This window comes from Hypomesus transpacificus, chromosome 15 (genome assembly GCF_021917145.1).
Source record: "Hypomesus transpacificus isolate Combined female chromosome 15, fHypTra1, whole genome shotgun sequence".
Taxonomy (NCBI): Eukaryota; Metazoa; Chordata; class Actinopteri; order Osmeriformes; family Osmeridae; genus Hypomesus; species Hypomesus transpacificus.
In genome coordinates this window covers 14,519,909-14,545,343 of record NC_061074.1, presented here as the reverse complement: position 1 = coordinate 14,545,343, position 25,435 = coordinate 14,519,909, and the positions used below count along the sequence as shown (strand labels likewise).

Here is a 25,435-nt window from a genome sequence, read left to right as displayed (position 1 = left end):
TTGTTACATGATGCAGTGCCATACAATAATAAGCCGATGTGGAAGAAAATAAAATTTTAAAAAAATTCTAAGAAGCTTTACTCACAGATGACCCACCCGCATCAGAAAGCGAATCGATGCATTTTCTGCATGGCTTATTGATATCCAACAGCAGCAGTCGGTTTGCAAAGCTTCTTGTGAAAACTAAGCCTTCTTCCGTTTGAACTACTCGTTCTCCATTAGGCAGGGGCAGAGTTCCCTGGTGTAATGCACTGTGACTGAGACTGATAGTGTGGAAGGCTATGTTTATCTCTGTATTTGTGTCTCTGTGTATATGTGTGTGTTTGTGTGTGTGTGGAGCAGGGGGGGGGGGGGTACTTACAGGTGCCTGTGTAGACACATGTATGGCTAAAATGAGTGTGCAGTGATGACTTTGAGGAGTAGTCTTGTCTTTCAAGGTATTAGGAAGTGTGCAAATGAGAGAGGGCTGGGGTTGTTAATGTTTCTGAATTGGGCATCATCCTAATTAAACAGAACAGCCTTGAAAGCCATGGCAGGGAGTCATTCTAGACTGAAATTAGCCATGCTTTGCACAGATAACCACCTAAAGCCTCTGCTCATGTTGTTCTTTAAAAATACTAATTTCCTGTTGAATTTCCCTTCAAGCAAAACACAATGTTATTGTGCTACTCAGTGCTGTCTTTGTTGGAAATTACTTTATCGTCAGACCATTCTTTGTTCCTTGGTGATTTGGAGATTAGAATCTGATCTAGTATGGGTGCATCAAAAGGACTGTATTCACACTTTACATCGTCAGAAAAGCTTTATTCTAGACTGTCATTGCACTTCAGGGAAGAAAATGTGGTTCCAAACATTCTTAGCTCATGTTAGTCTGCATCCATGGTAATGACAAACGGTCTATATAGCTGTCTTTTTTGCATGATCTCCCTTGCCAGAACACCAAAATGTTCAGCCCTGCCATGTAGTCTTTCAACTCAACAAAGTGTACGTTCACACACAGACCTCAAAAGAGACAGGGACAGGATGCTCATCGCAACTGGGCCTATTTTAAGAGAGGAATTCCAGTCTGTGCCAACTAAATGCTCATTTGGAGTTTGACATCATCATCATTATCCTTCTTTCTTCCATGTACTGTATGTGACTGATTCCTCTGGCTCCAATTAGGCTCAAGTCTAATTACCGCCATTTACCAAGGTATTAATTCAGAGCTCAGCATCCCCACACCCTCATTAGTTCCAGCATGATCTTTCAGAATGCATAATTACGTATAATGCCTGCCACAATGCTTACTGTCTTGTGTCTGTCTTAAAAAAATATGTCTCTGTTTTAAACAGTATTTTGTCAAATATCTGAAATAAACTATGTTGGTAAACTGTCTTGGATTTATAGCCTACTGTTGAAGTTAGTTGGTCTATTTCATATGCTGGCTCAAGGAAGAAAGGAAGAGATCTTCTTGTCTGTCCGTATGTGGCAAAAGGTAATATTTCTAAACGTTTTATACACTATGGTTTGTACGTTTCAGGCTTAATGTATACTCTTACACAATATTCAAATTTTTATGAGATAATTGGATTTTGAGGTTTTTATCATTTGTTAAGGTGTTTATTGCAATTCAATGTGTCTGTTCTTTATTTCTTAATTTCATGGTAATCTGAATGAAGATAAGGTGACCTGCCAACCCTCTGAGCCTACCCATTAACCTACAAATCCTAAACTAACCAGTAGGAGTCAGACAATCACTAGTCATTTAAAATTGACGCCATACCGAAGAACGTTGCTCAGGACTGATCACACGTCGGAAGTCTGAGGAAAGGGGAGGACAAGTTTCAATATATACTTCGAATATCAGGGGCGACATCGCACAATGAAAACTGCCATTTATTTGTAACGGAAGTCCTTAATGTTCTCTTTCTCGAAACATTGATTGCGTTGGCTACTGTGCAAGTTAGGGGCACTGAACTTCTTTAGTTCACAATGGGGCTCCCTACATTGGAGTTCAGCGATTCTTTTCTGGATAGCCCTGATTTCAGAGAACGTCTGAAATGCCACGAAATAGAGTTGGACCGGACAAATAAATTCATCAAAGAACTTATAAAAGACGGAAACACGTTAATCACAGCGCTGAAAAGTAAGTACAGTAGGCTAGTTGTGGCCTGGTGGTCTTCTTTTTAAATGATGCGGACTTGGCTTGTAGCTGGAGGCTACCTGAGATACATCTGCATCGATAGCCTTTTATCAACCATGTTAAAGCGGCAGATACCTACTTAGGTCTTTGAATTTTCAGGTCGAGGAATTCTCGGATCCATATTGTGAATTAATAAAAATCACACTTCAGCTGAAAGTTCTTCACAGGCAATGATGCATTCCGTTAGCTGATTTCTCAGTTCAAATCAGTTTCATTGCTGAATAATTTTAGCCATTCATAAGTCTAAGATCAATCATATTGCAATGGGTAATGTAGCAAATCAGCTTACGCTCATGCGTTGCAATTAGATTGTAATTGCACTATTACCACTCATCTTTAGGCTACCTTAGCAGGTGAAGACCCTGGAGTAATTCGTTAGAGGTCTGTATCCAGTATGACTGTACAACCTCCATTAGATAAGAGTTCAGACACTTCATTAGTAAGAGCCCCAGATACTTCGCCATCAGATCCATTACCATTAAAACCACTCATATAGTATCATTTACAACAGTAAGACAGATGGATGGCCTAGAACATTAAGTCTGGTTATGCAGTAGGCAATTGTGCTGATGAAGAAGACCTCACCCATAACCTACTGTGCAGTTGTCATAGTACAGTGGTGTTATAGGCAGTCTGCTACACCAACTAGTCCTGTTATGTCTACATAACTCTTGAGTTTTCCAACCGACATGTTTCAAAGGAGACAGAAAGTTGAATACATGTATTTGACCAGTGAGGACTCTTGGCAAAAGCCACGTATCAACATGCATTTATTGATTACTCTTAATTTTTGAGACCTTTAAGTGTTACAGGTAAAATGTAATTGTTATGTTTTTAGTCTCATTAACTGTTATGTGTGGACATTTGGTGCTAAGGTATTACTCATTATCCTATTCTGAATCTCGTACAACTGTGTAGCAATTCCTGCTGTGGTTCAGACAGGGCCTATAAAATTGGAAAGGAGTCTTTGTAGTGTCTAGTAACAAGATTTTAGAATAGAACGGCTTGGTTTGAATCAAGCAGCGCTGCTGACTGTCTGGTGTAGTTGGGATATGGACTGTTGCCAATGAATGCTGGTTTAATTGTCATTTTGACGTAGGTCCAGAGTGCATATCAATATAATATAAATATACAAAAGGTTATATACAGAAATCTTGTTTTTTTTAAGGAGAATGTTTTGTGTAATGAGAGTATCTTTGAGATTTTGTATAGTTTCATTTATGATGTGCGTGCTTGTTGTCAAAGTGATATCTCATAGCTTTGGGAACTCTGCATGTTTGTTTGAGTGAGTAATGATGATGTCCCAGGGTTCAGCCACAGGAAATGCGCTGTAAACATGCTTGTGTAAGCATCCTCTGTCCCTTTTTAGATAACAGTTGGTATGACATTATTCTATTTGTTTGTGTGTTTCCATTCCGTAAGTTATACCCCGTTAAAAATGATCTGTGACATAATTTGCATACTGTTGTCAGTGTCACAGTAATTGAATATGATATATGGAAGCACAGTGACTTTTTGTTGCAAAAATGCTATCTTTCCCATTCACACTTTGAAGGACCTCTCATTGGATTGATAACTAAACATAGGGTAGACATGTTGTCTCTGCCAGGAAGCAAATTAAGCAATATAAGGCCATTGGTAATATTATATGCTTTATTTTCCTTCTCATTGTGGTCCTAGCCTCCAAGCTGCTCACATACTATATTGTATGAACCAAATTCAAGTGACATAAACAAATCCATGTCCTTTGAATAAGAGGCAACATTGCGAATTAGGATTTCCCAGTGTATTGTTCCAAATATTATTTGGACCATGTATCATAGGCCCCAAGTCTATAATATTGCACCATATTAAGTATTGGTAAGGACTGTGACTAATACGCCTTGTGACACGGTTGTGTAGATGTGGTGTGTTGTTTGTGTATTCCACTTCATCCATATTTTTATAACTCTATCAATCTGACATATTCTTTAAGGATCAAGATGCCTAACCCAAAGAAGGATTTATTTGTCACTCTTGTGATCTTCTGAAGTCACGATCTGAGTCAACATTAGGGACAAAGTTTCCTTCTTTGGAATGTCATTATTGTAGTTAGGTTTAGCATTGGGGATCACGGCTGGGTGCCTTTTGTAGTCCCTAAAACCAGGCTGCCAGGTATACATGAGATCCTCATGTTGCTCGTTGTCCCTTCAAATGAATGAATGTTAGCAACACAGAACTGCTTGCAGTTAAACATCACTTTGCTACTTCTAAAATGTGTTGACATGTACAATGTACAATGTTTGGTTTTTATGAACCCGCTTCTGTAAGTCGGTTTTGTCTATTTGAGACGCCAGTTTAGGTGAGGTTCATTCTCATCAATAGCTCACTGTAAAGTTAGTACACATTCTCTGTATTATTGGTCTGAGAGCCTCCCTTAATCCAAGGACCTTGAAATCAGTTGCCGTAACTGTCTCCTTTGTTAAGTCAACGAATGATAAATAAGAGGCACCGTGTTTCTCTTACTGATTTATCTAGGACACTTTGGCAAGGCCGACCAAGACCATTTGCTTGCACATGAACATTTTAGTACTCGCTCAAGTGCAGTCTGAGAAGAACAGTTCGAAAAGTGGTGCGTTGTCAGTCCACACTTGTGTTTCATGAGCTGTTTTCTCATCACTGGCTTTTCCAAGTGTGTCCCCACCCTAACAAACTCAATAGAAACATAAATAGTTGAGCTTTTAACATAAAAAGTTATGACTACTGTTTTAAATGTTTGTGTTTAGCTGTGAACATGATTGCAGTCAGCCACAGCTGACCTCACAATATGACAGTGATTTACTTGTTGTCATCTACTGTATGCAGGTAAAATATATAGTAAGCAGGACAGACAATATTACTACAACGTGGTCCGAAGGTAGTTCATGTTTCATATTACTGTTATGATCTGATTTGTAGCTCTCTGATGCTGTACAAAAAGTGTAAAGGGGGTTGAGCAAGTCCCATTTTGAGTTACTCTTTGTCTTTGAATGGGGTGTGTAGCAAGTCTAAGAGAGAAAGAAAAAGTTGGCAGTAGGGTAATATATTCAGGTAGCTTCTGTCAGCTGGAGCCAGGAGATTGGTATGCTTGGGGAGTACTGGGGTTCATCTGGTTAGCTCTCCTCAGGTAGATACAGGGTCTTCCCTGCTGGGTGGCTGACGGGCAAACGTCACCGTGAGCAAGAGAAAGAGGTCTTACCTGGAGCATCATGCTCCCCCGTCAGCAAGCCCTCCAAATGGAATCAAAGCGACAGAGAACACCTACGGCTGCATCAAAAAGATCCCCTGTCTCTCGTTAAGCTAGTAGTAGAGACGTGTTTCCCTTTGAAGGCCTTTTTTTCTCACAAATCAGTATTGTCTCCATGCCAAGATATGATATCTGAGGATTACTCATGGAGCTATAAAATTGCATTTTATACAATACAGAGGTTATTTTATGGGTAGACAATAGACAATCTCTTTTCTATTGTTTTAATAATGTCTTTTTATGAGACATAAATAGACATTATTTTATGTCTCAATGCCGAAGACATTAATGACAATAGATAGATTAGACAAAAGAGGAATTGTTAATTTGACCCACTATCTGACCTACCATATTCCCTGTTTACTGTAATAGAGTTGCTGCTTCTAAAAACTTGTCGGAAGCTCCAGGCTGGTGATGTTCCCCACTTCAATAAACATTTTTGCTTCTGGTTTCGTTTCTAAATGGTCATCAATTTTCATTTGAGGGAGTGCAGTGGATATGGTTGCCATGGAGACAAGATATAGCGTCTACTCAGAGGACAATGGTTATTTGTGGACTAGCGGTTAGACCCTACACTCTTTTAGACCAGGCTTGAGTCCATAGGAATTTCCCATGTTCTTATAGGGTTTTGAGTTGTTGACACCATAATAATTAAGCTGAAAGTCTATTATTTACAGTAGGTTCAGAACTGTGTTCCTCCAGTTCTACCTTCTCTTCATACCTGCTGTGACAAATGCTGCACCTCATATGATTAGGCTAGTAAATTATACATTAGGCTACACTGCATATATAGCAGAAGTGCTCACAAACATTTTTCATATTTCACAACAGACTGGAGCATGCTGCACTCTGTTACTCTGTGTGAAATTAAACTGAAAAAAAGAAGGGATTTGAACAAATCTGTGCTTGTCTGTTTTAGTATCCTCAGCCTTCCAAGAAGCCAACGATGATCAGTGTAGCACTTAATGACATGTAGTAGGCCACTAGGCCTACACTCTAATGGTTCATTATGTTAGTCACTCATTACAGAAGTTGTGTAACTTATATTACACAACTATAACACAATAACACATGACTTCCCTCTCTGTGGATCCCATGGGTGGCAATAAGCTACATATAGTGTTGTAACATGAAAATGTGAGGTGATGCATGTGCAGACTCTACTTTCTGTACCTCTGGTAAGTCACCACAACACAACGTGATATGATGACAGCTCCAGTAGATGCTTCCCTGACCCATTTCAACCACCAAGAGCCAATTCTTATGCAATGGTATTTCTTGTTTTATTTTCGGATGCGTCGATGATGAGGCACAACAGACATTTGTCAGCATGTCAGTTTCGGTGTCACAATTACAGAGAAATAACCTTTTTTTTTTTTTAAGACTTTGTTTGTTTAATTTAAATACAAACAGCTCATTACAATATTCACTCGGTTTTAGTCCTCTGGAAGATGCCCTAGGTTCATTATCGCTGAAATCTGGAGATCAAAGGTAGAAACACGAAACGCTGTGGAATATTTTGAGCACAGTGATCCTGAGGCCAGAGATAAGATGAAGCAGATAGACGTCAAACTGCATGGAGTGTGTTGTGACACATGGCGACTGCTTCTCTGAAAGGAGGCAGAAATAGGAAACAGCTACCATGCCTTACTAAAGTGACAGGTAAGCCCTGTGGGCCTGGATGCCGTCGTACTGTACACCAGCTTCCACTATACCATTAGCAACATGGAGTGGATTTGAGTGCTGGGAGAAAGTTGCCTTTTGAAAGTGTCGCTTGGAATGGACACTGTGAGCAGTGCAGGACCAGGGGAAATATGTCCTCCTCTTTAAATAAATAGAGCTCTAAAGCTGCAAAACATTTTCCATGATTCCATGTACGGATGTCCTCTTCAGTTCATAGTGTCTTCGAATAAACATAAAAGGTGGATTCTTGGCCTGGAAAGCAAGGAGCAGGTCACCCCAGCAGGGCTGAGCCCAGTTGAGTGTCAGAGGTAAAAGGTTATGCATTATTGATGGTCTTGGTGGCCTGCGCTGACAACTGGAGCAAGGTATCGATCTCAGAGCTGCAGCCTTGAAGCCAGGGTAGGAACGTAAGGAGCACTTCATTGACACCATACATCTTCTGCAGAGTCCATTTACTAGCTCTCAATTGTAAAAACTGTAGCAGTGCTGAAAAATACATATATACCCATCTATTCAAGAACCTTTTGACCTAATCTGTCCACATACTGTAGAGGTTATTCTGAGGAAAAAACGAAAAACGTTGTTTTGGTTGACATGTAAGCAGAAAAGCCTTTCATTGCCTACAGTACATTAGAACATACTCATTTAGCCTACATTGTCTAAATTGTGTGTAGGTTTTTGCAGTTTCTAAAGCAGTTCCAGAAACAAGAATAGTAGGTTATTGTCCATAGAAACCACTAATCATCAAGTTTAAAAACAGGCAAAACTTTTCTCCACAATAGCTCCCTATCAAGCCTGAACACCAATAGTTCAGAATTTTTCCTGTCTACATTTTCTCTAATGTCTGCATTTATCTTGCTTAACAGACAAGAGCCTTTCAAGTTCAGAATTCTTTGAACTAAAGACATTGCTGCCAAAGAGACTGAAAACAATTGGTGACTCGTTTTCGTCAGTAGTGAGTACAAGTAAAATGTGTCTTTGAGACAGGGATGTAGGCTGCAATCTCAAACATCACATTTTTTTTCATATTTTCAGCTGTTACACACATGTATCCTGATGGTGAACTATATGATACATACTCAATTATGATCTTGTTGGACTAGTTGTCATGCCATGGCAACAGCAACTGGTACTAGGCAGTACAACACAGCCAATTTAAAGTGAATTTCTAGTTTTCTGTCTAAACACATTCAAAATGTGTTAACATGAGTTAACACTGATGGTGTTAGAGGGACAGTTTGAAATAAGCTGTGATGTACTGTCTAAAGTAGGTTACATGTCGAATAGTAAGTGTTAGCTGTTAACAGTATACTTAAATAATACAGGAACATTGAATCAAAGCAGTTTATAGGTGATTCATGCCCTTTGTGAAAAAATACCCAATGCTTCATGTTGGTTATTTCACTTTGCTTTTGACCTATATATGTTCATATGCAAGTCACATGGCAGGTTATTTTATAATAAAGGTATAATGATGGCCATTGAGCCGTGTCCTGACCCTAATTGCACAGAAGTGAGTGGTGCGCCTGGCCATGCATCACAGTACCTAACATTAAGCACGTCTCTCTTGTTTATAGACTTCTCTGCAGCTGTCCAGAAGTTTTCCCAGTCCTTGCAGGAGTTCCAGTTTGAGTGCATCGGCGATGCAGAGACGGACGACGAGGTTAACATAGGTAAGTCCCAGTAAGCCCAGGGTCTCTGGCCCCTCCCACACAGGTACAAACACACGCACATACATACATACATACATACACGCACTCTCTCTTTGTTTTGTTGCCCTACCATATTGGCAGGGTTGTCATCTTAATGATGACCTTTCTCTGGCATTTCCTTAAAGGTGCCCCAGGGAGGCTCATCTTGTGCTGTATTGGCTTGTCCACTCTTTCGGTAGTGAACGGCCGACTGTGCCTCTCCACCACTCCAGACCAACCAGAGATGATACAGTCATGAGATGTTTCAATGAGTACTGTACATAGAGCAGAGCAGTTAAAAGGGTTGGTCCCTGACAGGATTATCAGGAAATGTTTTTCAGACAGACTTAAGCATACTAATTACTGGAAAAGCATTCTGGTTTCATGAGTATAGATCTTGCTGTCGTCTGTATTGCATGCATAATGAATGATATTGATTTGCTTATGATGTTTCTCCAACATTTTTTTCCCTTCATCCCTTTAAGTGATCAAAGAGACTAATTGTGATGTGTGTCAGAGATTAATGGAGGTGTAAACCTCCCGGCCTCCAACAGGATCATGAAAGCAGACGAGAACGAAGAGCCTCTCAAAGCTCTAATGGGCACAGATCTCCGCATTGCCCATCCTTTCACCCCAACTCTCACTCTCCCTAATTTGTCCTCCACTCATTATTCTCCGCTTAGCTCCAGGCCTCTTGCTCTGTGGGCCTAGAGACTGCCGAATCACAGTCCATCTGTGTGGGCGCTAAATGTGAACCCATCCGCTTTAAGCTGTTATATTCATTTGAGTTTGTAACTAGCATTCCTATTTCTCACATGGAGCTGTAGCCGAAGCTTGCTAATGAACGTGTTTAAGGAACAGCAATTATGTTCAATGCAACCCCCAAACTCCCTGAAAACAAGCCTCATTATGATGTAGCGTTCTGCAATTTGCAGCGATACGGCGCTCAACTGGCCCCAATCAGACACACTGTTGATCTCTGTTTGAACAGTGGAAATGTAGCTGTCCACCTGTTATGCTATTCTGTTGGCCCAGATAGTCGTGAAGCGGAGTGTAGAGGCAGCCACGACAGCAGGCTCACTAACAGCATCACAGGAGTTTGTTGGAAAGCATTTTATTGACTGCATGAAACTGAGAAGATGTAGCTGTAATCAGCAGCTTTATACACAAAACAGGGCTAAAACAATGGTCAATACGGGAGGGAACATCACACAATAGTCCTCTCAACACCTTGCTTAAAGAGAAACTTTTTCAAAGTCTTTGGTATTGCCTTCGTGAACCCTTGCCAGCTGCTAGCGAAAAGGCCAGAATCACTATCAGAAGAGAGAAATATAATGGCTTGCTGAAATCAATCTGTTCATCAATGAAACTGTGCTTTCTGACTGACATGGCTGGACCCTTGCACCAACCCCAGCCTGCCTCTTGATGCAGCTTTAGTGAAATTCACTTTGATGCTCCTTCTACCCAGCAGAGCACCAGGAACCTGTCTGTGGAACCAGACGGGTTCACCTGACCTGTTATTGATTTCATTCTATGACTTCCTACAGTGACATTCACATTCCCACCCGTTATCCAGAAATCTATCTGACAACAAGATTGATGTGGCTATAGAAATATTAATTGTCCCAAAAGTTACAAGTCTTGTTCCCCTAAGGTCATGCTTCTATTTCCCCAGTGGAGTTCGAAGTAAGATGGGATACTTGTTTGAAGCCACCGTTAACATGTTGGATATTCAAAATCATCCATATTAATGGCTTCTGAGTACATTACATTCCTCTACAAAGGTCCATTAAATATATAGTCATCACATTATGCAACATAGTTGTCCCTGTTCATCTAGAAAGTCGTCACAGCTGGCTGTAACCCCATTCTAGCTTCCATTTCCTGTCTTAAGCATCTAATATTTCCCCTTCTGTGGTCCCACCCTTGCCCTTTACGCCCTCTAAGGGTTATTCATTTGATAAAGGAGAATGTAGCATTATCAGGAGCCCTACCCTACACCCAACCTGCCTACAGGTTTACTGGTACAGAATCATTGCTCCCTTGCCTTTAAGGCCGCTTAACGCTTTGTGGAAAAGGACAGTGTCTGAGATGATGCATTGCCCCAGTGCCTGGTTGCCGTGGCTGATAATGATGTTGCTGTGTTGGCAAGCAAAGCCACTCGGACTGCTGCTAAATGGCTGAACACAAGGGTGACACAGGTGCTGACCAACAGAGGCCAGCTCTTATCTGGCCCTGGGCTTAATGAAGCTGTGAGGCCACCAACGCACAGCACTCTGCCAGACGAGCCTGTAAGCTAAACGCATCTGCCTTTTATCTGCCAGACTGTCGCTGAATGCAGGCAGTACACATGCATTTTTACTTTATTACAAAAAACATAATGTACTGAATGGGTCGAGATTGTGACCATCCTTATGTGTTCAGTCAGACAGCATGAATGCTTTGATATGCCGTGGGAAACTCTTCTGGTGTTTTTTAACAAAGCGTATTGATATAATATACTGATTTCCAGTCTCTGTCACAGGTGAATGCACTGTGAATACAAATATATTAGAGAGTAACTGTAAGTGCAACATATACATATATAATCTCGGTGTTTGTGGTGTCTGAAGTCTGGATTCAACTCTTCTAACCTAAAAAAAATACCTTTTAAACAAGAAAAAGACATAATGCTGTTGAAATGTTTTATGTGTTCCAGCCCAGTCGTTCAAAGAATTTTCCCAGCTGTTGAACACAGTTGAAGAAGAGAGGAAACGCTTGGTAAGAATACAATTATTTGTTTGAGTTATTTGTTGTCTTTTTGTTCCACTGAGACCAACCTCAGTTTTATGTGGCAGTTTTTAAATTTGGATTACCCAGCGCTATGTCTCAACACACAATAATCTATTGCGGTATAGCATCAAACCTCTGTTGTCAATGACACAACAACTTTGTGTGACTTTATAATGGCAGAGAAACACATCTTGTCATCTAATAAATCTCTCACATTGGCACTGTCCCAAATACCCAAAGCACCAAATAGAACCCTATGAGTGAACACCCCCTTAGAGTATGACGAACTCAGGGGACAGGGCTGGAGTGTGTGGCACACTAATCCCTTTAACTCAATGTGAAACTGTGGCCCTCCTCACCCCTTCAGGATGTGTTCTGGCACACGACTCTGGCACTGTTTCGCTAGTATAACGCTGTCTGGATGAGAGCTGTCTGGCATAGTCAGGACAGATTTAGGCAAATGGACCACACATGCCAGATATTTTATATGCTTACTGTTCACTGTATTCCTGAGACATGCCAGGGTCAGAGCGACAGACCTGCCAATCTAATTATCATACAGACACTGACTGAATAAGGATATGCCTCACAACAGACTACAACACCCTAACAATTTTAATAGCATGGATATTTAAAGGACCATGCTTCGAATTGCCGCAAAGCAATGTTTATGGATATGGGGAATATGTTGTCCCTAAGTTTTTAACCGGCCTGTCTAATACATGGTGTGAATAAATGTAAAAGTGTGAGAAATACATTTGAAATGGTTAACCTTCTGTCAGGCAAATGATCTTTACTTTCCTCCAATTCAATAGTACATGAAACACATAATGATTGCTCTGTTCTGAGTGAAGGCCACGTTAGGGGTGGAGAGGACAGGTTTTGAGACTTTGAGGTTAACGCGGTCTTCTCATGTCTGCTTGAGCAGAGCTCCTCTAAAACATGGGACTTGCATGTAATGTAGTAAGTTATATACTGTAGAGTGGGTAAAATTTGCTACCTTCCATTTCTCGTCACAAAATATCCAGATTTAATAGTATAATTCAAAAAACTGTAAGGTAGATATTTTAAAAAGACAACCAATGTGATAACTAAAGGATTTGTGTGGTGGTAATTGGTGTGGCCAGGTACATTTCCTTACATGGAACAATGGAACACAAAGCATTTCAGAACAGTGTTCACTGTAGCTCCTTGTACTGAATGATAACAAGCCAGAGCCCATGACATTTTCTTTGTGTTCTAGATGTAAGCATATAAAGTACAAAGAAACTACTGTACGTTCCGCAGAACATTTTGCATTTCAGTTGCCTGGTAAATCAGTGCAATGTAACGAAGAGTAGGAAGCTTATTAGATCACATTTTCACATTTTTTTTTCCTGCTGTTTGATTTTAGATAGACGCTTTACCCACATTTGAAGATGGGCGATTTGACCGCTAATCCCTGTAGTTGTACTGCTTCATTTATAACTACTGATTCCCTGGAATTTAAATGGAAAGCTTTAAGAAAACATCCCCTCCCCCTAAAAGAAAAAATATGTTTTATTATTACTGCCCACATACTAGGGCATACTTTGGATGCAAAGCATGCATTGGCATAGGCCAAGACATCTGAAAATAGAAATCCTAAAAAAGAGTTTTAGCTTTGAAGTATTCTATTGCTAAGGCTCCTCTTCATCAACCTGTAACTAACAGGATAATGTGATGCAGCATAAAGAGGAAATGCTCTAAATGTTTTCCATCGTGAGGTGGATCAGCATTCTTTGTTTCTCCTGAGTCTCATGATTTTTGCATCTGTTAGGAGTGAAACAGTCAGAGAACTGCAAATGACCAGAAGGTTCTATTCTCTAGGGTACATAATTAAAGTGCAGTTGGCTCATATAACTCAATTCCTAACATGCTTGTTGAAATATGTACAGTGTTTCATCATTAGGACTCTACTGTATCTTTAATGCAACGATCATTATGAAATATGTTATGTAGGACTTTAAAACCATTCTATAGTTAAAGCACAGGTTGCGCCAGATGGGAATTAGCTTGAGTAGAGTTTGTAACTGATTACTATGAACAGATGTGGTCAGAGCCAAGGACTATGAAACTAGTTTGTTAAATAATGAACGTCATTCAAGTCTGAGCTTCAAGCAGCAGTTCCTGAAACCTACCCCATCCCCCCTAACTCCTGATTTCACATCTGGACTGAATCTTGGACCAAAAATAGAAAGACAACGACTGATAAGAAAGCAAATTCACAGACATCCTAGTAGAAAGCACAATCATGCGTCTCAAATGAAGTCTACTTCCCAGGGTGAGCTATTAACTAACATGTATTTTAAGGTGCCACCATTGCTCAGGATAAGGTCTCACTGGTAGCACAGAGTATTCCGGCCTGCCCTGTCAAGCATGAAGAGTTTTATTGTCTGTTGGTTTGGCAGGAAGCTAAGTCTGGAATCTTTGTGCCTGTGCACTCTGTGATTGGCTTGCCAGCTACCCAAGTGTGTTATTCTAGGAGAAGACTTATCAAATTCCCCCTTTTAAAGAGTAGCCTGGTATAATTCCCCTGCTGTTAGCTCACGTCAGCAGAAAGAAAGGGGAGAGAGTGAGAGTGAAAGAGACTCTAGTTCTGCATGGTTTGAGATGGTTCAGCGCTGCTGAGTTTGGATGGCATTTCGGAGTGGAAGGGCACTGCCCTGATGTTGTGGCTTTTGCAGTGATGATCAAATCCCTTTGGGAGGGCCTTTTGTGGCTTGGGTGGAAAATTGATTTCCTTTTCCTGTGTTCTGTTGTTGATAAGCTTTCAGAGAGAAGCCATCATCAGGTGTTCCTTTTTAGATTTAGGCTCATGCAAATCTCCTTGCGCCACATTGCTGATTAAATTATGCCTCCTTTTTGTAGCTTATCAACACACTTTGTTTTTGTTCAGAAGTTTGAGGTGCCGAATCAATTGTGAGCATGGAACGCTTTGCAATTTTGATAAACCACTTTCTCTTTCGTACGTTTAAGTTGTCTATTCATCCCCGTTTTATTTTATTTGTGACCTTAATCATTGTGTTTGTTTTGTTTGTCATCTAGAAACAAATCAAATAATCTGTGTCGTGAACCCCCTTTTGCTATTTTGACTACTAAACGAGAATCTCAAGAGCTCATGCAGCTACTGTTTACCACATGACAGTACAGTAACTTCAGGGTGTGGGCACCTTGTGCGCTGGCCTGTGAATGAAGGAATGTCCTATTGACTGTGACAAAACAGCAGCAATGAAAGGAGGCCTTTGTTCCCCACATTTTTGAGAGCTTGTTTATTGAGACCCTGAAGAGCATTTGCATACATCTCTTGTATCAGACCTTTGTCATCTGCACCCCATGCTCCAAAGTCAACTGCAGTTAATAAAAGTAATCTTCCAGTCCATAGACAACCATTAAATTGAACATGGAAAACCCCAATCCCTTAAGTGGTTTGTATGTAGCCCATTGTAACCTAATTGCATGCCCAGGTAAACATTGTTGGTATGCATGTCTTAAGTGGAAAGTGTTTCGTTTTCTTTTATGACTTGCAGCAGACAGTACATGCTGTGTGTGGTGAGCATTGACATACTGTACTGTAAAAAATAAAAATAAATAACGTTTTTAGGAATACATACAGTTTCAAACTACTTTATCTCTGTTACAGTACTTGCAAGAACTTAACTATGCCTTCCAGCTGCACACAGTATTTCATTGTGCTCTCCACTACAACCATCCCTTGTTAGAGAAGTACATCTTAAGGATGCCTCAGGGTGGTTTGGAACAAGCTAGGGAGATACACACAGATAGAAACAGACGGGTCTCTGCAGGTTATACAGCGTTATGGGCTCCACAAGATTAAACCAGTTATTTTTAATGAAAGACGGACAGAGCTGTTTTTCTGTTTTAAGACTCAATGTATCATGGCTGTTTCACTTGTACCGCTGTGATGGCGTCTCTGTACAGTGTGCCAACTGAAGCCTGCTACTGTATAAGTAGACAGTTTGTGAATACTGTATGTGTCACCACAATGAAGTTGGTTATAAGGTTGTGAGTTTTTCTCTCATGGTGCACATAATCAGTCTGGAGACAGCAGCTCTTTTTCTTGCTTTATGTGTGTGTGTGTGTGTCTGAACTGCATAGGGGGCGTTTAGACAGAGCTGCTGGGAGAGCTGTTTGGGAACATAATGCATTTCCTGTCTCTGCTATCGACTAAGGGAATGCACTGGTCGCCAGAGCGCCAGAGGTGCTAAAATAACTCTTCACACAGAATAATTTTTCTCTCCACTGTATTCCACAAAAAAGTACAGTTAGCATGCCTTCATCGATGTATAAAACATCAACATTAAAATCTTTGATAGCTCAGCAGGAAAATTATTTCGCCTGTCTCATGATGTTGCTTTCCAGGCGAACCTAGGACTTTATGTGCCAGAAACCTTTTAAGACCATTAGGGATCTTCTCAAGACAAATGTATTTTTTAGTGCTTTTTCAGTAAGCTCTACCGATGCCTCTAATCAGAGTGTTATTTGCTCTCATATAAATAAGTGGTTGTTCGACAGGGTAGGACAAAATACAAATCTAGGTGCTACTGCCATCTTAGATGAAAGGCTCACTGTTAGCTCTGTGGCAACTTTCCAACAATTTTTATATGCACTATTGAATGTGATGTGGGGCTAGAACTGAAACATACTGCTGTTTCTCACAGCCTTTTTTCAAAGGTCAGATCATGTGCTTCTTCTAACCTCTCGAAATGTGATGCCCTGTCATATCCTCATGGTGAAGGTGGAAGTGATTTTTATCTACAGTGACACCTAGATATGGCTGGCATGGTTCACCTCTCCCTGTCTCTCTGTCCAGCTCGGCAACTTATAGGTTAATTATGCCATCAAGCTTTGTTTTAATGCTTGGTGAATTGCTGCAATGGTTTTAAGAGATTTGAAAAACTTAGAGTTTATATTTAGTTTTCATGTTACCTATCATGATTAGAGTGTATTCACTCATTGAATCTGTATATGGGTATACATTTGTAATGTATATATATATATATTCCTAATGGAAATTGGTCAGAATTTAAACAAAGACGGCTGACTCAAAGGGGTTAATCCCCCCCCACCCCCAAACACACACACAGACATGTTTAATTATGCAAACATGCTTTTGTTATATTATAGCACTGAAGTTAAATCTTTTCAGTACTTGTAGATGAGTCTCATCAAGTTTTCAAGTTCATAGACGTCACTTACTGATATTATATTGTATACTGTATGCTTTTATCCATAAAAAACAGACATTGTTAACTTTTGTAAATGACTGCCATGAAATATTCCCATCCCCGGGTCACATTTGGATACCCATACTGGCCCACTTCCTCCTGGGTACCAGACAACAACAGCAACACGCCTTCTGACACACTCATACACGCATACACACTCAACTGGCCTTGCTGGGACAAAAACTCACTGTGAAACGTGAATCATGTCAATTAACAACTTCTGATAATGACCAACGAACACCCAATAACTAAATCATTAATGACATGTGTTGAGTTGACTTGAAATCCAGAGTCCCCATTAAGATCACTCTAAATGACAGTCATTGTTAAATAAATTCAAGAACAACTTTGAAATGTTGATATTTGTACAAGCAAAGCGAGCACACATACAGTACAATCCAGCACACTGACAGTCATCCCTGTAGCTGGTAATTACATTGCTGAGGGGTATTGTAGCTTCTTCAGCATCACACAATCCTATTGTTTGATTCTATTGTTGTAGAGTGTGTGTAAGAGCAGATCACCACAATGCTACAAATGCTACAAATGCACAATGCTACAAATCTAGGGAGCCCCCAAGTAAGCCTTTTCAGATAGATGAATGTCACATTCATTTCATGTAGAAATACTGTTATTATCAGCAAATTAGCTGGATTTTTTGATATCCCCAAAAATTAGAGCTTTTCATGCTTTATGACAAATGCTACATTGTGTGTAGATACAGTAATATGTCAAATCATGCTGTTTTTTTATTAAAGCTTGCCTTGCGATTAGAATACAAGAGAGGATTGTAACAATGTTAGGGAATAAAGGCAATTTCTGGAAATAGTTGGAGCTTTAAAATGTATATTAAGCATCAGTGTGGGTGTGGGTGAAGGGGATCGCAGGGTATTTTGAGAGAATGGAACACTTTGTGATGTATGGGTCATAACAGAAGCGGCCCTCTCCGGAAAGAGGCGAGGGGAAGAGCCAAAGTGATAGTGGGAGAAAGTGAGAGTGATAACTCGGAGGATGGTGGCAGGGCGAGCAAGGCTGAAAGTCCATCTGAATAGACACCTTTAAAATGAGAGCGGGTATTATGAATGTATTATGGAGCTCCGTCCCTAGTTTATCACATACAGTCATGGCGCAGAATAACACGCTAAATCAGGGCGAGTTCCATGTCTTTCCTGACAGCCCTCTACCACTCAGCTGTATGAGTGTGATGTCACCTGATCACAAGCGATGGAAGAGCCTCTACAGGAAATTCAGCCAAAACCTTAATGGGGCGCCTCTGAAGCGCTCACCCAGCCAGGATGGAGGATATACTGTAATAGATGCTATATATCTCCTGTTATCTGTTTCTGGCTGGAATGAGTGTGAGGCTGCTTAAGAGAAACCTCCACTGGGGCCATGACGCAGCCTGCTAAACTCGTCCAGAAGAAGCCAGCCACTGATCTATAGAGACATACTTCAAAAATGTAAATGCATCGCACTCTAGCATTGTACGGCTCTTTCGTTCCCTGCTCCCCTGTCATATTTCAACCAGGTCTGACAATGCTGGTATTTCACAGCTCACATATGAAAGATTCAATTTCACTCATTTGCGGGATTATTGCTGGCGACCGAATCCCATATCTGTTCTGTTCATTTCTCCCGGGACCACAAAGGAACACATTTTTCATTGTCACTGGCTTAAAAGATATTGATACATCTGATTTTGTTATAGATGGTTTCAGATTCTGTGTGTCCTACTGTCTCTACTATTTCTATGTGCTGTGAACTCTATTATTAACTACTAGTAGATCTTGAGCTTTAATGTGCATACTATATGCAAATGGTTTTCTCACATCCACCAACACTGTGAATGCATGACAGTGAATCAGAATCATCAAAAGGTTTTCTTTCACTCTTTTTTTTCAGATACAGAATGCAGATGATGTTTTAATCACACCATTGGAAAAATTCCGGAAGGAACAGATTGGCGCTGCAAAAGTAAGTGAACGCAAAAGCTCGAACAAAGCATGCCATCCATTATCAACTAAGAATTTCCAACAAGTCAATCATCAACACAATCTCACACTGTGATATGACATTCTCACTGTACACTTTGCTCAAACGCATTAAGCACCTCGACCTGTGCCTTCACTAGACTAGCCTGGGCATTGCTTTTCCCCCAAGATCTTTTTACCGCCGCCGCAGCGGCTTGTTCCAGCAGTAGCTGACCACATTCTGAACTGCGGTCTCGTTGCTTCAAGCCCCGCTTTAATTTCATACCAAAGCTGTGGCGCATGAAAGGTCTAGCAGACTGTTAGTGGTCACTCCGTTGTGAGATCACACACATGCTGTCGGAGTTTCACACAACTCTCTATCACCTCCCACTGAGATCCATAGTCCAGAGACAGACCCATCTCTTCACAGTGAATGATTCTCCCATCTGTACATAGGCCCAACCTTGTGAGAAACATTCCAACCTCAAAGTCAGAATCTCACTTTTTATATCTGTTCTGCACAAAATACCGGCTTGCAAAGAGATTGAAATAGGACACTGTATGTAGTATGTGTCCTCACTGATAGGTAAAGCAAATATCACATAAGGTCAGTAGCATGGATCAGCCATATTGAGGCAACAGCACTAATTTCTCTGCCGTTTGTCTAGCACAGACATGCACTCAGTGTTATTGCCCTGTGCTTTCTGTGTATAAAATGGCTTCTTAAAAGCCAGGCCCCTGTCATTCCCTTCCTCTTTATTTTGTTTCCTCAAACCACTTCCTCCTAATGGTCCATCCCCCCACCCCTTCCCAATCCCCAGACCACACTCCTTTGCTGAACATTAGTCGTACCAGAGTGAGATAAAAGGCAGAGATCACGAGTGCCAGGATAACTTTCCACCATTCCAAGAATCCTGGGGGATCTTAAAGCAGTGTGACCCCTCAAGTGGCTGCTTGCCATATCGGTGGACATCAGATGAACAAACGAGGGAGTGCTTACCTTATTAGGAAATACAGCTGGTTATTCCAGTGAGGTCACTCACTGATGGATTGCCTTCCTAGGCCAAAACACAACAGTTTCATGGCAATAACATGAACTGTACACATAAGCAGACACACACACCCATACAAGAAACAGGCATACTCTTTTTTCACACACACTTTTGTGGTTCACAAAAATCTTAACAAGCCGTGTAAATGCAGTAACGTACATTTACAAATTAAAAGGCAAACACTAGGCTGGTTTGTTTTCTTAAGACTTGAATACAGAAATGAAACTTCTCAGAGTTGTCATATGCCATTTGGTTGAAGCATACAGAACTGAAATGAACTGTAACAAGCTTTCCATTCCATTTATAGACTTCCTAAATCAAAGCTTTTAAATGGTCTACTATGTATACTTTAATTTTTGAGTGAAGTACTTTTCAAATTTTGTTTCAATGGTATCTGCTTTTAAGTCCCATGGGAAATACCATACTGTAGGATAGATTTTGTACCCTTGGAACGTGGCTGGCAAAGACTTCTTTAATAATATAATAATATTTTCTTACAATAATGAACCAAAAAATAAGTAATTTCATTATATTAATCAAAATCCCCATTATGCAGTCATTTTATAGTATAATTTTTGTTACTGCTTTGGTTAGGTATTTCCTCTTATATAGTAGCTACTGTAGTCTACCTGTGTGTACTTGGTTCTTGAGCACATGAAGCTCCTGTGGACATCACTCACCAATCTCTGCACCTTAATGACTCAACCTCAGGCTTAAACCCAGACAGCCATAAGGACTGTATGTTGGAGCCAAGGGTGGTAAACTGCCTGGAGCTGACTCAGCATTAGCTGTGCAAGCACGTGTGTGTGTTGTGGGTGTGTGCACACTCGTGTGTGCGTGCAAGACCTTGAAATTTAAGCAGGCTCCAAAGATATTTTCTCACATAAACAGCAGAGGGGTTTGACTTGCGGGCTGCAAAGCTCTGAGGTGGTGTGTCTGTCCTATAAGGCATCTGTAATAATGGGCACCATATGGGTGTCTTATGCAACCTGGGTGTGAAGAGTTAACCGGTGATCATGGTGGCTCAAGTGATCAGGACTGTCATTATACCTTTATAGTCCAGCCAGACCGCTGATGAAATTAGCTTCTCTCTTTAAAAAAAGAAAAAAAACTATCATTATCTATCACAGCTGCTTTAGACAATAAAAGTCAAGTCATCCAACTACAATTGTTCCTCATGCGAGAAATAACACAATAAAATGTTATATATATATAATTTTATTGTGTTATTTCGCATATACACACAAATCTTTAGAAAGAGTCTTCCACTGATTTTTTTGTGCATTTTCTTCAATTCCGTTTGAGCGTAATTAGGGTGGCTTGAATTAAGGCATCTGTTGTTTGTTTCTATGTTTACTAACTTCTGCAGAAGGGAATAATGTATTTTCCCCCTTTTTAAGTACAATACTGTAGCTTGACAAAAGCCCTTTTTTCTGCTTCTCTGGAAGTAGACCTGCCCGTGTGTGGTGGAGCATCAGCATAACCCTACTATTGCTGTCTAATCGCCATTCTGGACCCCTGCTCCAATTAGACGCAGTTTTAATGAGCTGAGAGAGATGGGTTGCAGAATTCTTGCTTTCATGTTCCTTCCCACAGACACACATTTAGTGTCTGTGTGTGTGAGTGTGTGCGTGCGTGTATGACTGCTAGCCTGTAATAGAAGGAAGCAGAGACTGCCTTTGGAGATTTCAGCATGTTGGACCAAAATGTGGCAATAGTGTCTGATATCTGTGTTGATCTGCTCCACACCCACCATGCCCACTTCCCACACCTCTGCTTGCGACTGTTACCATGGTGATTAGAGGCTCTAAATTCAGGGCCCTAAGGGTCGTTAGGGCCTGTGTCAAACCAAGGCAGTACATGGCTGCTAGGTTTGACTTACTTGGATTGGTGTCTGTTTTACAGTATGGAGCACTTACCTTGCTCCAGAAGTTGGTTGCACCTAAGGAGAGGGGGAACACCTGCCGGTGACTCCCGGCTGACTAGTCTTTCTGCAAGGCTTCCTGGATAATTAGCAGACTCACCCACCTGAGAAAAGGACCATCAAAGAACACTAACAATAATGACAGCATGCTGGCAAGAGACTTCCTCATCAAGGAATCTCAGTGCTCACAAAGTAAGCACCAGGGTAGCCTTTAGCTATTTGATTCTCGTTTATGCATAAAGGCAAACTAAACAGATGAGGAAGTCTGACTAGCAGGAGAAACCACAGGGAGGTGCCTGGCAGTCCTAGTTTGGCTCCATCTGTCCTTGGCGGTCGGATAGCTGGAAGGCTATGACATAAGGTTCTGTCAGGGACTTGTAAAATACTCCAGGGTCTGTCTATCAATGGCTATGTCCCCTGCCACTCTACATCAGGCTTCAAAACTTCTCTTTAACACAACCTGCCACCACCATCACCAGGGTGTCGGATCTGTAAAGTGTCGCTACCCGGTTTTGATGGCCATAGGACCCTGAGAGGGAAGTTGGCCCTCAAAGTGAGGACAGACCTGTAAACATCTGCACTCCTGGAAGTTCATTTAATGGTTTAACCAGTTAATACACATTCTGCCAGGATCTAAACAAAGCTAGGGAGTGTTGAATTACTTTATCCGCAGCTCACTGTAGTCTTACCCGGCCTTTTCACTCTCCCTTTCTCTCTATCCCTATGTCTGTTAGCGTGTTAAACAGTAAGTGTACACACATGCCAGGAGTTTCCTGGAACACTCACATCCGCTCTGTTTGAAAGGGCAGGGGCTCTGACTGCACCTAAAGCTCTTCATTTGACGTAATCCCCAGTGTGTGTGGCTTCCCCTGGGTTTTCTCTGGGTGGATTCTTCCCAAATGACATGTCAACAGCATTCACAAAGACACTGTCAACTCTCCTTTTGCTCTCCAATAAAAACTGTACAAACCCAAAGGGAAATTTATTTTCTGTCAACATTATATCATGTTTATTTATCTTTTTATTTATTTTGTGTTATACCTGTTTATTTTCTCTTCAGATGAGTATGGGGATGTATGTACACATTGATTTGTCAACCCCCTAAAAATACCATCTTGGGCCAGACATCAAGAAAGACGGAAATAGGAATGTAACACATGAAATTATATATTGATTTTTGTGGGGAATTGTAATAGTGATGTAGGGGGTAAGAGGGTCCTGTTTGAATTTGTGTCCAATGATTTAAAGTGAGATGGGACTGCTGAAACATCATGCTGTGTTACGTCATATCAGTAGGTAGCAGATTAGGCCCAGGGTTAATTCAAGGGCCATGGGAATAAAAACAAGCTACCAAAGGTCTGGTTACAGTGGCAGTTTGCTCTAAATATCCCTTCCCCTCAGTCTCTCGACAGGCCCTTTGGTGTGTGTTTGTAGAGTGAGAAGGAGAATAAGTGGGTGAAGACTGGTTTAGAGTCCAGGCATGCAGTGTTTTAAATCAGGACAAGCTTGGCTACCCTCAGCCAGACGGATCCTTTCTGCTTGGACAGAGTATCATTACGGCCTGTGAATTGGATCTGTTGTTAGGTGAAGTGTTCAAACTCCAAGTCCACGTGGTTAGTAAATGGGCATCTGGCATAAAATATCGATTTCCAGCTCGTAAGCTCAACACTGACGAGAGTCCGTAGCTCAGTTTTTAGAATATGACGACAGAACTGGACAGTGAAGCAAGAAAATGCTTTGATTTTCTAGTAACAGTATGATTGTTACAATTGTACAATTACAAGACCTGTTTTGTATTTCAGCTTTGTTAAACAAAAGCACAAAACAAGGCTTTTCCCATACAATAAAGCTATTATTATACATGTTTATTTAGGTTATTACTGACCATATTGTTTGTCTGTTGACCATTTTGGGGTCATGTACCAATACTAAATAAAAGAGATACATTTATGGGCCAAACCAATATTACTTGGTACAAATAGCCTGGCGGCAAAATGAATCTAGACCCCCACCTAGTGGCCGTGCTGTTTCACCACAGACATCATGTGCTCATTATGCCAAGCCATGTTGTTATGGCTACGGTAATCTATAGCATGTTTATCAGAGTCAACACAGATGTCCAACTGTATATCCCCTGTTTTAGGAGGGAAAGAAGAAATTCGACAAGGAAACAGAGAAATACTATTCCATCCTGGAGAAGCACCTCAACTTATCTTCTAAAAAGAAGGAGACATTCCTACAAGAGGTTTGACAATCACTCTTCTGCACACAACTACCCAGGGTATCTGTAGCACAATTATTTGCATCATTAGTTACTCATTTCCTTACCAGGCAATGGTTTGTATAGGTTTCCAAAGTGATGGTGTAACCATTAACTTACTCTGTCCCAGTTGTCCACTGTGCATACACAGGTTTTGGCCTTCTTGTGTCATCAGAGTAACCTAGTGTTTGTTCATTCCCAGGCTGACACACAGATTGACAAAGAAAAACACGCCTTTTATGATGCATCTCTTGAGTATGTGTTCAAAATCCAAGAGGTGCAAGAAAAGAAGAAATTTGAATTTGTTGAACCCGTAAGTAACTGTTTAATTCTTTATTTAGGTTTAAGAGATAAATACAAATCGATAATTCTTCTTTGTCTCTCTCTCCTCTCATCTGACTAAGACCTAGACCATATTTTCAGGCCATGCCATGAATCTGTGTGTGTCTGCCACATGTCCATATCTGTTATGTCCTCCCCTACAGGTGTGATGTCCAAAGAGGGTAGATAGGAGAGAGTAACCTCGTACACATCCACGTACTCTGGGGAGAAAATCTTATGGCTATGGAAGGGATAATGAATGGCCACAAGTCGTTATCTGTTTTGAAAGCCAACAAAGTATTTAGGCCATAGCACCTGCTATGAAGGTGGAGTGGTCGATTTCAAATAAAACAAGACTATGCACAAAGGGCTGATCTAAAACACCATAAACCCCAATTTCCAGGGATGGGGAGGGTGTTTGGCAGTGCCCTCATCTTTAGACAGGAAATTAAGAAGAGGCATTACGTTCTCAGGTATTAAGTAGCAGGGAACGTGAGAGACGAGCTAAGCGGCTCTTTAAAAACCCCGGGCCCCATTTGTTTCCATCGCTGGCAGCTCACTGAGAACCTGGGCCAAAAATGTAAATTTCCTAACCCTAAGTAGAAGGGGGGAGGGGGTGACAAGGCCTAACCTTGCCCATGATGAATATGGACACTCAGACAGTGAACTATTGTGATATGTATCTACACCTCAGATATTACATCAGCAATTGTGTCCGGGGATGGAAAGAGTGACCACACTGCCGAGCGGCAATCTGAGCCGTACAAGACTCTTCAGTCAGCAGACCAGATAAGCCCTCACTCACAAAGAAGCCTTCAAAGTTTTCCCCTCAGTGGTCAAGCTCTTATCTTTTACACAAAAAGAGAAATCAATTTCCTTTTATCCCTGTAAATCCTCAACTGGCTGATTTCCTTGTTAAGCTTGTTCTGGTGTACCATATTCGATACCGATACCAGAATCTAGTTCTCATGTTGACACATTGACACTGTTCAATCATATACAGAAGATACAGAAATGTGCATACAGACACAATAACATAATTTCA

At 40.9% G+C, this 25,435-nt stretch overlaps 1 protein-coding gene across 5 annotated transcripts in view; it reads left to right on the top strand.

Annotated features, from left to right (window-relative positions):
* The first annotated feature begins 1,761 nt into the window (after positions 1-1,761).
* Positions 1,762-25,435, top strand: part of LOC124477434 (rho GTPase-activating protein 42) — a 35,926-nt gene continuing 12,252 nt past the window's right edge. For 3 of the 5 annotated variants that reach the window (XM_047035217.1, XM_047035216.1, XM_047035214.1), the window contains exons 1-6: positions 1,768-2,128; positions 8,711-8,806; positions 11,523-11,584; positions 18,766-18,837; positions 23,953-24,054; positions 24,272-24,382. In XM_047035217.1, the coding sequence (XP_046891173.1) occupies positions 1,975-2,128; positions 8,711-8,806; positions 11,523-11,584; positions 18,766-18,837; positions 23,953-24,054; positions 24,272-24,382 (597 nt within the window). In that variant the 5' untranslated portion in view covers positions 1,768-1,974. Of the gene's footprint in view, positions 2,129-6,739; positions 7,113-8,710; positions 8,807-11,522; positions 11,585-18,765; positions 18,838-23,952; positions 24,055-24,271; positions 24,383-25,435 lie in introns of those variants that run through there. The other 2 variants (XM_047035213.1, XM_047035218.1) reach the window with 2 other exon arrangements.